Genomic DNA, 12,958 nt, shown 5'->3' with positions numbered 1-12,958 from the left:
TTCTTATGAATCTGATATTTGACAGGTATGAGGACTACGTGGACCAGAAGTACAAGGAGCACCTTAAAAACCAGGGCAGAGTGGAGTCTGTAAGTACAAGTATACACTCTATGACACCCTGAACCAAACAAATAAAAAAAAAGAAAAGCTGACATGTTATCAAGCTAATACTGACACAATTATGACAAAATTCAGCTTCCAAAATCACTCCAAGCAGTTTGGTCCAGAAAAATAAGATGGTGTAACGTTTATATAAAGCAAAAAGAGATAAATATCTCTCATTTGATCCATTTTTGTAGTAAACAGCAGCATGTTCCTCCCAGAATAAGAATTTGTTACGTTTCACTGAGATGATTTTGCAATGATTGCTGTATTTCCTGCACCATTTCACTGCTCTGTGGAGCCCTACATGTCCTCCGAGTTGTTTACTTTGCCAGTGCCATTTGATAAATATGAGCAGAGAAAGACAGAAAATGTAATGGTCTAATTTCAAGTTTCATGCTGTGTTTCTTAGAGCTGAAAACTGTTTGTTTTTATTTTTGATGACTGTGTTCGTTCAGCTGGTGGGAGTGGATGTCATGGCGGCCCTGGACATCTACGCAGAAAGAGGCCAGTGGGAGAAGTGCCTGGAGACAGCATCCAAACAGGTATGTCTTGTTTGATGTCATTAAGAGTTCATATTATATTGTCACCTCTTTTGTTTTTTGGGTTGTTAGGCAAACAACTTTTGCTCAAATCAGGGTTTTAAAGTTCTAAAACAAGTGAACTCTAAAGCAGGGCACAGGGGAAAGAGTCATTCATCGTTACTTCAAACAACCAGGAACTTTGTGAGAATTTGTTGGGAAGTAGGGGTAGAGCGATGATGCTGGGAAATCTACAGGGAATCCGGTGATTCTGATAAGGTATTACACATATAGGCAGCGGGCTAAAATCCCAGGCAATTTTAGAGCGAAAGCAGGTAACCGGGTGAGGTCAAGGGGTTCGATTTTTAGACAAAGCAGTGAGCAATTGATAAACTAGAGGCTAAGTGATGGCAGTACTACATTAGGGGATGAAACAATCACTGAGCGGAGTTCAGATCCGGAGCTTTATGATGCAGGTAGGTGATATTGATGAGCAGGTGCCCCAGCTGAAAAAGCATGGACAAAAACAACATGTACAGTCAGACCAGTGACCGGTGGTTGTAACTTTTCTTAGAGTGGGAGAGGGTCAAGGATGAGCTGGACTGAAGGTATAGGAATATATGATCTGATGTGGAATGTTCTTTGTTTCAGAGTGTTTGAGAAGGTATAAAAGAGTTCAGAGGGGCGTCCTTCCTCAGAAAACTGTTTTGGTGTTTGACCTGAATGTTTTCTCCACTGCAGTGTTTTGTTTTGTTTTTTCTTTTTCCTTAACAAACCTCACTTCAAAGACACACTCACCTGGTGGTTGCAATTTTATTTAAGATTTTCCACAACAGAAACAAAGGGGACTAAACCATGTCCTAGCTGCAGCTAAGGGTAATTTGTTGTTACCTCCAGGAAAAATGTGCTGCAAGGCTCCAGGAAAGCACTTCCAATCCTTCTTAGAGCCGAATCCAAAGTGTCCATGTCTGGAAATGAGATGATCCACTTTGGAGCTTTCTCAAATTGTATTACAAGTTAATTTGAGACATTAATCGAACACTTTTCAGCACTGAGGGGGTGGTTCTTGTTTTGGGTGGGGGTTCTGTCCCATCCGAAGTCCCCCCTGATTCAACCCTGGTGATATCAGACAGAAAAGCAACTTTGCAGCAGCTAAGTAGTTTATGTTGATTTATGTTTCCCTCCAGTGGGCCTTAATGTGCAGTTTTTTTTATGAACTAGCTAAACTCATCCCCGCACTGTGGCAATATTCAGACAAATAAGGCCTGCATGGGCATTTCTGTCACACAAGATGAAGCATATTCGGGCGCTCATGGACAATTATTTCTGCTGAGGCAACCCTTTTTTTTTCTCATGCTTTTTGGTCTTGTTTGCTCGTTTGGCTAGTCTACGGTTCTGTTTATGAAAAACATTAACAGACCTCATTGACCTCATTTTTTCTGTCAGGCTTCATAATTTTTGTGTTGTGTTTTGTCAGACCTTTCAGATCCTCCATAAGTACATTGCTCTGTACGCAACACATCTCATTAAGGATAAGGAAGCTCCAAAGGCTCTTCAGCTCTACATACAGCACGGAGTACCACCAAACCCTCAGGTACACACACACTTCTTATAGCTAATTCCGTTCCCACCTAGTGGGTACCCTAAAGGTACATTATCCTTCTTTCACTGCCTGATAACCCAAGTTTCCCTCTTTAATGTAGAATATCTACTCTTAGTTTTGTAGTCTTCATAGAAGGTGAAATTATATGAATATTCCAACCAAGTATCACAGCAAAACGTGTTATAGACACGCCAGTCCACCATGTCCATTTCACGCTTTGCCTCTCTGCTGTGGCCAGTTAGGTAAAGAAAAGATAAAATAAGCATAGAGAGACCACAAACAAAAAACAAGACAAAACACAAGAATGGCGTAGATTAGGGTGTGGTGTATTTTGTGCAAGATTTTGGCACAATGGGGATGTTTGCATAGTTTCAAACAACCTACATGTTTTTATGCAGTTCAGTGTCGACAAGATTGCATTGATTGCCAAGATTGTCGACTTTGTTGTTATGTACAGTGAGAGTCTCAATTAGCGCCACAAAAGCCAAATAGCTAGTGTTCTTAAGCATAGTAAACCAATTTCTTCTCCAGTTTTTACCCCTCAGCCGTGTTGTCGTCACCCTGCTATGCAGGCAGGTGGCGTGGACACCTAAGTTTGTGAATGCAATAACTTGAGAATGAGACGATATAGGATTTTCAGATTGACAGCATAGGTGCAAAATCTCAGACGAGTTTGAAAGTAAAGGTCAGACATCAGGTTTTCTGAAAATTACCCAAGATTTTCTAATTAAACCATAGGTGTATCTATTAGAAGGCTGATGGGTAGCAGTGGGCACTGCCAGTATTTTTGTTTGCTATAAAGCGTTATTTACAACAAAACTCTATGTTACCTTAAGAGCTTGGAGCCCTGGTTTACAGATTTTTATGGTTCTTGAGTCAGTCAGTTCCAGATTATTTCAATAGACAATAATATCAGTGACTTTGGGAAATTATATTTACACAAATAAAAAGCAAACTGACTGTGAAAAGGCAGCTGTATTTTATTTAAAAAAAAGATATTTTGATTTCTATTACAGCCTTAACAACACGATTAAAAAGAGAAATCTCTTGTTTATTATTTTTTTACAAGCTTTGCTATTTTTTACAATCAGAACTTTAACATCTACAAACGCCTGTTCCTGGACCTGATTAACCTTCCCGACACCGATGGACCAGAGTCCTACCGCATGTTCGCCGACCTCCGCAATTTCTTTTTCCAACTGGTAAATCAAAATTAGTAAATGCCTTTATCGATCCATTTTAAAAAACATGAAAATAAGTTTGTCCTCATAAAATGCATCAATTTTTATTTTTTTAATTTCTGTTTGCTGTGATTTCAGTGCGAGAACATGTCCAAATCAACCGAGGCAAACACTCCAGCTCATGAAGATTTTGAACAGATGCTGCTAATCTCTCACTACTACGCCACAAGATCTGCTGCTAAAGGAGTCGAGCAGCTGGTATGAAAACACAAACAGCACCTGCCTAAATACAGAATATTTAAGAATGAGGACATGTTTGAAAATGACTTTGTAAAAGTTGCTCAAAATTGGTGAGAATTCAACAATAGAACAAAGCACTGTGAAGCCTGGAGTCTTGTGGTAACAGCATAGATGATGTTGAGTTAGAGAAGTGATGGATGTGAACAATACAAGGTGAAAACACCTTGTATTGTGGATAGATCCACCATGTGAACTGCAGAAAATGTGACCAGCAAGGCAACATTTGCCTGCCACCTCCTTCCACGCTATTCGCCGGTTTATTTCTGTCCGCACAAATCATCGTAAAATATCATCTAAACTAACTCCTACAGCCATGTTTCCCTCACAAAAGGTCGCTTGATTTCTGATTAGTTTTAGACAAAATTTATCTTCAAATTTTTCAAATTATTTAGTGTTTTTAGAGCATGTATGTATTGCAAGAAAAAAGTTCTGTCTTTGCTCAGAAAAATAAAAACGTGACCAGATTTCATTTTGGTCCCGAGGTCATCTCCTGGTGCACCTTGGATGCTTCCAGTACTGCTTCTTCTATTTTTAGATGTCCTCCTGTAAGCCTCTTTCTGACCACCTGCACATTACCATCTGTGATGTATACTCGATCTCTGCCTTTCATTTTGGGAAAGAACACAACGTCACCGGGAACCAGACACCACAGGACATTATAGAAGACTTCAGTGATGATAGTCTGACCTAAGCTAAACAGGAATCCATGAGGGGAGTTACCAAGTGGACAAACAAAAAGAAACTAAAAATACACAGAGCTGAATGTGCACAGGTGAACATAGTTGAGACAGGCAGTCTTAAAAAGCACAGGAAAGATGCACAAAGAGGTAATTACCAAAATAAAACAGGAAGTGAAAACAGTGGAAGACAAAGAAACAAACAGATAGACGAAATAGGAGGAGACTCTAGAAAAATGTGAAAAGTTAGAAACACGAGTATGAATATCAGTTAAATTCTAACAGGGAACAAGACAAAAAAAGACCATGTCATGGTACAAATCTAAACCTCTGCCTAGGTAACTGATGATGATATGTAGGAAGCTTTACTTTGTTTTTTTTTTAAGTGTTCTCTTCTTCTGCTGTGCATTTTCAGATCAGTATAGCAACCAAGCTCTCCGTGTCTCTGCTGCGTCACACTGAGCTCGTTCCTGTGGACAAAGCTTTCTATGAGGCGGGCCTGGCCTGCAAGGTGAGTCCACCAATCAGAGAGGACGAGGTGCAGCTGTTCTGCTTCGGTAGTGCTGATGGGTTTTTTTTAGTTCCAGGTGCATGTTCATAGTCTAAAATGTTCCTCCTAGACCAGGGGTGGGGAATCTCAGTCCACGAGGGCCGGTGTCCTGCAGGTTTTAGATCTCACCTTGGGTCAACACGCCTGAATCACATGATTAGTTCGTTACCAGGCCTCTGGAGAGCTGTTGAGGAGCTAATTTAGCCATTTAAATCTTTGTTGGTTCGAGGACAAATCTAAAACCTGCAGGGACACCAGCCCTCGTGGACTGAGATTGCCCACCCCTGTCCTAGACCACAAAATTCAATGAGTTTTCTCCACAAAGTTGGTAATATTCCCAGATATTCAATGATTGAAGTACATTTGAAAATGCATTGTATACTTCAGGTAGTCCATGACTACTTACAAGCCTTTAACTCTGCTCTATTGGTGATTGGCCATTGGTCATTAGAGGATAATCTTTTTGAAGGAGCAGATTCTCTCGGTCTAGTGTTGATTCTACGTGTTATGTTTTTAATTCTGGCAGGCTATTGGCTGGGAAAACATGGCCTTCATCTTTCTCAACCACTTCCTGGATCTGTGCGATGTAAGTATTGTAGAAACCTTTATTTGTGACCTTTCTGTTATGTATTCCGTGAATACCAGCAAAATCCCATTATAACACCATTAGACCATCTGAACTTTTAATGTGTAAAACAGGAAGTTTGCCAAAGAAACTTTTTATATTTTTTAAGACTTTAAAATTTAATCTTTTCATTTGCGATTGGCTGATTTTGTTGTCCAGGGCATTGACGAGGGGACTCTGGACACTCTGGACCACACCGACTTCCTAGACACCGACATTCCCTTTGAGGTTCCAGTTCCCACCAAACTCTGCGTCACAGTAAGACATCATCACCGCCCACCAAACACATATCCCACCGGATGCGCTGCGGTCATACTGATAGATGAAGACAATATTGGTGATGTGCTACAAATCAGATCTGGTCCAGTTAGTGTCACATTCCTCTGTGATATTCTTTACAAATGAGCACAGATGACAGATCGCTCCATTTAAGCACCCAGTCTTAAGCTGCAGGGTCGCAGTAGCTGCAAATTAGAAAGTATTGGCAGGCAAACAGGTGGCCTGTGGGCCAAATCAGGCCCTCTTAACAAAAATCATACTTCACATTTTCCTGTTTATCGGTCACATTAAAGCTTGTTTTTATTAGTTATTTTTATTATCTTGGTTATAGCTTCTTAAATATGATGACCAAAATTTGGGGGGGTTTAGGAGTTGGGGTTAGAGAAATTGAAAAGAATAATAGTAACTATATAACAGCCCATTTAAGATTGCTTTGTCCAAAAGTCTTCTTTTGTCTGAACAAGCTCAACCTATTCCTGTTTATAACACAGTCACTGAGTTTCTGTGTAGGAAACTCATATCACTGCAGGCTGACATCACACAAACTGTATTTTTTTATGTAAAAAATCGAACTCAACCTGACATGCGGCTCAGTTGCAATGAGCAATGTTTAGAAAAGCTGTCTGAAAACAGCGTGTGTGTTACAGGTCGCCCAGCGGGACCAGATCCGCGACTGGGTGCTGATGGTGTCCATGGACCATCGGCTCGAGCAGGTACTGCCACGTGACGAGAGGAACACATACGAAGCCTCGCTGGTGGCCGCCAACACCGGCCTTCGCTCGCTGCCCTGCGTCCTCACCGGTAACACACACACGCACACACAGAAACACTCAAGCATGTCCAAGACTTATCAAAGTTTTGTTAAATTCAAAGATTGAAAAGAGATCAGAGGGAAAAACAACTGCAAACTGATGTGATGCAACAGAGAAAAGCAAAAAACAAGAAGAAAAGTTTCATCATTTATTTTGTGGAAAACATGAAATAATTTAATAAAAATACTGTAATTACCATAAAGTTGCAACATGTTCTCTGTTATTTGGAACTTTTATAGTTTACCTATTGTTAAACTTTCTTCTCACACCCATGATGTTTCTGTACAGTGCTGACATTTACACAACATCTAATTTACTAAAAAGGTAAAGTATGGTGTCATTGGGGATTTTGAATTCTAATCCACTTTGCAATGCACGAGATTTCACACATGCTTTAACGTGTGCATGTTGATGTAATGAAATCTAAATTCAGGAAAGTGTAGAGCTGTTGTTTGAGGTGTTTTGGAGATTTAAGATGGATTTGTTCTCAAATAAATGTTTATTTTCACCTCTGTGTTATTTGAAGAAGGTAATCTGTATTTAAGGGAGACCTATTTTGCTCATTTCTATCTTCATGTTTTTACTCTTGGTCTCTACTAGCGAAGCTTTTTGTTATTCTCTTATATATCTTATACTGAACCTTAGTGCAGCCGCTCAATTCACCTTTTTTCTAGTTCCGCAACCTTAAAGCCAACGTTCTTTTGATTGGCTACCTGTCACAAACAGAAGGTTTGATCAGCATATCCTCTCTCACTGTGAACAGCACTGACATGAAACTGTGGCCTTGTGTAATATTAATCCAGCAATAAAACAGTATATATGTGACAGAGAAAGAAATGTATAATAGGTCCACTTCAAGAACCTTCATTTAAAACCTAATGGACCATTCAACCATTTTCTTTCTTAAATTTTAATATGAAATGATAGCTACTATATAATAGAACGCTATCATACACAAAACATGCTGTGGCCTTGCTGTAAGTGTTGATTCTCCAGTTTGCTGCGTGACTGTGCAGTCAGACACAGCATGTAGCCTCGCTCTGTGGTGTTCCTGCTTTCAGGCTACCCCGTGCTGAGGAATAAAATCGAGTTCTCTGCTGCGGGGAAAGCAGCCAACAAGGAAGACTGGAACAAATTCCTCATGGCCACGAAGGTGAGATCAAACAGAGAAACTGTTTTTTTGTAAGCTGAAAAATTTCCGTGCATATAAAAACAACACAAACAGATCTCTCCTTCTTTCTGAATAAAAAAACCTCAGGAGTGCATTTGACTCCACAGGGACTGTAATTAAATGCAGTGTCATTCAAGGTTTTGAGGAGTTTTGATTAGTTTTGAGGAACTCAAAACTCCTAAAACTCCTAAAACTTACCCAGATCGTCTGTCCTCAACTTAAAATTGGATGAGAGAGAAAGGAACTCCCATCATGGAGCAGTACTCAAAACTTTTCTTTTCTTTCTTTTTTTTCAAAGCAAAGGCATGAAGAAAACATTTCTTTCAGGTTCAACTCTCTTTGAAACAGCGCTGATCTTTAGTGAAAATGCTAATGTTGGATTGTAATTTATTGGATTCATTATGACTAGAAAAAAAAACATAATGGTGCATGAGTTAGAGCCCAGCACTTCTTGGCTTCTTATAACTCTAAATTGTATTTTACTGTTGATAATATCATGTTTGTGTTACTTCAAGATGTTCTGCAAAAAATAAGATTGGCTGGGCACCACCACCAGTCATTAGGCAGTTGCTGGAGGCTGCTGGCTAGTTGCTAGGTAAAATCGGTCACTAAGAAGGCGCTAAACCAGAGACCTATTTGAGATTGGTATGGTTGCTAGCATAGTTTGTATAGAAGACACAGAGTTATCTGCAAACGTTCGCCGTTTACTCTCCAAATTGGAAAAAGTACAGCATAAAATGGAAACAGACATGTGCCTTCAAAATAAAAGTTCTACCTTACCTGCAAGCAACATATTTTGAATGGTGCAACTTTTACTTTGAAGACGAATGTTCTTCATTTCCCATTTACATTGCGTTTTTCACAGTTTCACTAACACTTGGCAGGTAGATACTGATTGCATGCAGACAAGTCAGTCTCTTTTTATAAATTACAAGTCAACATGGCAACCAGTTAACAACCAAAGCAATTTGAAAGAGAATATCAGTGCAACACCATATACATCTTTGTAACTAGCTACGTGATAGTGACTGCCAGCAACCACTCGCCAATTGGTCGCAGAATACATACTTTATCATAGCAATCAGTGGTTACCTGGGGCCACTGGCCACCAGCTAGAGACCAGGTCTGTGTGAATGGGGCTTTAGCGATTGAGTTCACTTAGCAACTGCTAGCAACTACTCATTAACTGACTTGGGAATACACATTTTTCCCCTGCGACTGGTGGTTGCCAACTGGCAAAGCATGAAACTGAGGCCTAACCTTCCTGAGTCTTACAATACTGAATTAGTTCATCACATTGAGAGAAATGAAAACAGTGGTGCTTATTTGAGTTTGAATCAGCAGATGAATATACATAGCATCCTTACCTCCCTTCTCACGTGTGTTTCCTGATGGGTTGTTGTTTGTGTTTCTCTCCTCCACCTCCCCACAGACCACTCACAGTCCAGAGTGTCAGGACGTCCTCGAGTTCATCAGGCAGTGGTGTGGTGGCCTGCCGGCGTCCGGATTCTCCTTCCGCTGATAGAACAATCTGCAGCTCTGCCCTGTGCCTTTTTTTTTACTTTGTTACACACTTTAAAACACCTGCTCTTCCTTCTATTCTTCCTCATCTTTTCTCTCCGCAAATTCAAATATTTCACAGGACACCAACTCTTTTATTGTCCCCAGAATTTTATTCTTTTTTTCACTTTAAAAGTAGTTTCTAAGCCTCTTCCCTCCTGCCCAGAGGAGAATACACAATCCCTTCATTTCAGTTTAAATCAGTTCATGATTTTCTTATTTAAAAGGCACCTTAAAAGTATAGTTAAACTGTTAAATGTTATATGTTAAACCGTTGTATGTTAAACTGTAAATTGGTAAAATGATAATAAAAGTACATATACATGACTTTGAACCTCAACAATTGACAATTTAAGAATTCAAGAAATATATTTAGTGCTTTTTTCTGATTCATAGTAAATACGAGGCTTCAGCTAGCAGCCTGTTAGAAAACTGAAATGACTCTGAAATGTAGCACTTTGAGCCGATTTAGCAGTTTCTGCTAGTTTCTGGTCATTAGAGTAAGATACCAGGCTGACAAGAGTCAATAAGCATTTTTCTAACATTACTAGTCTTAAAATTTGACCACTGTCAGAGCAAAAGCACAAGATAAAAACCCATAAGTATTTATTAGAATTCAGGTTCACATATTTCTGAAGCAACTTCAGAAAATCAGTAAGGAGCTCGAAAATGTTTCATAAAACAGCTAACAACAAAAAAATAGACAATGCTCTTCTTTGAAGCCTCAAAACACAGAAGAAAAAACAAAAACCTGTTCATATTCTCAGTGTGTGTAAGCCCCAACCACAAGCCCTTTTAGTTCCTGAGCAAAAACACACAAAAAAAGTGATTTCCTGAAACAGCTCTTGTGCTGTAGTTTAAGTTAAAAATGAATAAACTTTGTTGGGGAATAATTTCAGCGGCGGATTAACCCTTGTTTTGTGCTCTACTGAGAGCGGTGCAGAATCAAAACAAACTCAACATTAGCACTCTAAAGCACCAAGGAATACGATGCATCGGGATGAAGTGATGCTGTTTGCTTTTGTTTTTTCCAAGATGTTTCATTTTTGTTATTTATTTTATCCTCTGACTGGTCAGTTTATCCCAAGGTGCAGTCACCGTGGAAACACATATCATCCATCTAGTTGTTTCTATGTATTTTCTCATCATCAGAAGGACTTTGTCTCAGGTTTCTGTCTGTGAAGGCTTTCCTCTGCAGCAGATATTACAATACTTAATAACCTGACACTATGATGCTGTGGCGGCGGTTTAGGACTGTTTAATGTCTGCAGACTAAATTGAGTTCTTTTCTCTGTGAATGTTTTTCAGAGGCCAGTTATGTTTGGCAAAGCTTTTACTGAGTGTTCAATATGGAATATACTTTGTTTAATAAAGTTGCAATATAAAAATGTTCAGTGGTTCCCTTTCAGTCGATTCACTCGGTACAACACATAAGTATGGGATATCACGCCCTCGCGTGTCCTGGCTGAAGAAACCTTTATTCACGCCTTTAAGGCAGATGACGTGTGATGACACGCGCACGGCCCCGCCTACACATATAGCCACTGTCATCACAGTCATCCCTCAGTTCTTACGCTCTTCACCTCGCTGAGAACACCTCTGCTGAGTTGGGCTAGCTAGCTGCTGCTAGTTAGCTCCGTTGTCTGCCGACTTGAACTTAGCTTAACTGCCCCTGTTGGTGTTAGCCTCCACCGCGCTGTTGGTGTGTAGGCTGCCCGCGGAGCGCTAATTTCAAGTTTTCCTGTGCAGCGTTTCGCTTTGCGTTTTGGAATGGACTCCAAACCGAAGCGAGCAAAGCAGAAATCTTCTGTTCGCCCCTGTCCTCAGGGATGCGGTTTCTCTTTGCACGACAGCGACCAGCACGATGCCTGCCCTGTCTGCCTGGGGATCGTCCACGCTAGGAGAGCGTTGACGAAGCCCGAAGCCTGTGCGTTTTGCCGCCAGCTCCGGCGCTCGACCCTGGAAAGACGGGTGACGTTTGTGGAAAAAGTGCTGGGACGCTCGGCTGTCGCACGGCATGACCCTCTCCTTTTCGAGTCTGGAGCCCCGGCTTCGTTCGAGTACGAAGACGAGGATTTTCCGGTCGATGTCCCCGCAATTAGCTGGGCTGACCACATGGAATATGTTGACGGGTTAGCCGATGACGAGCCAGAACCATGCAGGAGCGCTGACGGGCTTCAGCCTGGGTTGAAGCCCGCCAGCGCTCCCCAGGAAGACGATGACGTGCTGGACATCGGCCTGGACATCCATGGTTTGTCGGAGGATGAGCAGGAGAGCTCATTGTCGGCCCAATGTGCCGCCGCTGCTGCGCCGGTCGGCCACGATGACACCTCTCTTTTCTCCCTGTTTCGCCGTGCTGCTGAGAAGCTGCAGGTGGACTGGCCCTCTCCTCCACCAGCTCAGAAGCCGTCGCGGTTCGCGGGTTTTTTCCTCCCACCGGAGCCCGCAACGGCCAAAAACTGCCTTCCCATGTTCCCAGACTTTCTCTACGAGCTAACAGCGTCATGGGACAAACCTCTGTCTACCCGCGTCACTGTGCCCGGCTATGGACAGTACATGGAGTTGGACGGCGCCGAGGGGGCTGGCTTAGCTAACCCACCCCCTATGGAGCCGTCTCTGGCTGCTTATCTGGCCCCGTCCCATAACCATGGTGTCGGCGGCCCCGCAACTCTGCCGTCCAAGCACTGCAGATTCTCTGCTTCGCAGCTGGAGAAGATTTATCGGGCTCAGGCCGGCACTGCTCGCGCCATGAGCTCCGTCACCATGCTCCAGACGTACCAGGCAATGTGCCTGGCGGAGCTCGGATCGCTGGTTCCTGATGACAGCCCGCTGGCACCTCTTCTTAACGAGGTCAGAGTCGCCACAGATCACATCCTCCGTGCGTCTCGCTGTGCAGCGCTCTCCCTGGGCAGAGGGATGGCTTCGACAGTAGTGGCGCAGAGGCACCTGTGGCTGACCCTCTCTGACGTCCCGGATAGGGACAGAGCTGTATATCTGGACGCACCAGTGTCTGCGGCTGGGTTATTCGGACATTCACTTGAAGCCATTCAGGCTAGCTTCGATCTGAGGAAGAAGCAGACAGAAGCTCTGCGCGACATCATCCCCAGACGTCAGCCGAAACCCAAGCCCGCAGCTAGCTCTCACAGGCCCGCTGCTCCTCTGCCGACTGGCAAGAGAGCGGCGCCCACTGCTGAAGTGGGTGTGCCGCCAGCGAGAGCACATCCTCCGGCCCGAGCTCCACGCCAGTCGGCCTGGAGCAAAGGCCCACCCTCGGGCCCCCAGCGGGACCCGACGCCCAGGAGGAAGAAGCCTCAGCCCTCCTAGCTGTGGTTTCGAGTGGAGAAGGGGTCCAGCAGCAGGGAGACGCTGCTTTTACCCCTCTGTTGCCGCACAAGAGGTGCCGCTTAAGTTCTGTTCAGGTTGTCAGCCCCAGAAGGCGCTGCACTTTCCTAACACTGTCTCCCAAGCACAAAACCCCTGCACACAAAATGCCTCAGGTAACTCCCTGTTCAGGTGTGTTAAATGTTCAGGTGACCACATCGAGTGTTCCCGCTGTTTTTCATTGTTGTGCCCCAGA

At 42.8% G+C, this 12,958-nt stretch overlaps 1 protein-coding gene across 1 annotated transcript in view; it reads left to right on the top strand.

Moving 5' to 3' along the window:
- ift172 (intraflagellar transport 172) overlaps nucleotides 1-10,757 on the top strand; it is a 54,769-nt gene extending 44,012 nt beyond the window's left edge. Inside the window, exons 38-48 of the mRNA XM_063495169.1 lie at nucleotides 26-89; nucleotides 561-647; nucleotides 2,101-2,217; nucleotides 3,318-3,428; nucleotides 3,546-3,665; nucleotides 4,800-4,895; nucleotides 5,461-5,520; nucleotides 5,719-5,817; nucleotides 6,486-6,639; nucleotides 7,712-7,803; nucleotides 9,254-10,757. Of these exons, the coding sequence (XP_063351239.1) occupies nucleotides 26-89; nucleotides 561-647; nucleotides 2,101-2,217; nucleotides 3,318-3,428; nucleotides 3,546-3,665; nucleotides 4,800-4,895; nucleotides 5,461-5,520; nucleotides 5,719-5,817; nucleotides 6,486-6,639; nucleotides 7,712-7,803; nucleotides 9,254-9,343 (1,090 nt within the window). The 3' untranslated portion in view covers nucleotides 9,344-10,757. The remainder of the gene's footprint in view (nucleotides 1-25; nucleotides 90-560; nucleotides 648-2,100; nucleotides 2,218-3,317; nucleotides 3,429-3,545; nucleotides 3,666-4,799; nucleotides 4,896-5,460; nucleotides 5,521-5,718; nucleotides 5,818-6,485; nucleotides 6,640-7,711; nucleotides 7,804-9,253) is intronic.
- Nucleotides 10,758-12,958: the final 2,201 nt, after the last annotated feature.

Source organism: Pelmatolapia mariae, linkage group LG15 (assembly GCF_036321145.2).
Source record: "Pelmatolapia mariae isolate MD_Pm_ZW linkage group LG15, Pm_UMD_F_2, whole genome shotgun sequence".
In the NCBI taxonomy this organism is placed as follows: domain Eukaryota; kingdom Metazoa; phylum Chordata; class Actinopteri; order Cichliformes; family Cichlidae; genus Pelmatolapia; species Pelmatolapia mariae.
The sequence above is the reverse complement of the archived record's forward strand: the minus strand, read 5'-3'. Positions and strand labels throughout refer to the sequence as shown.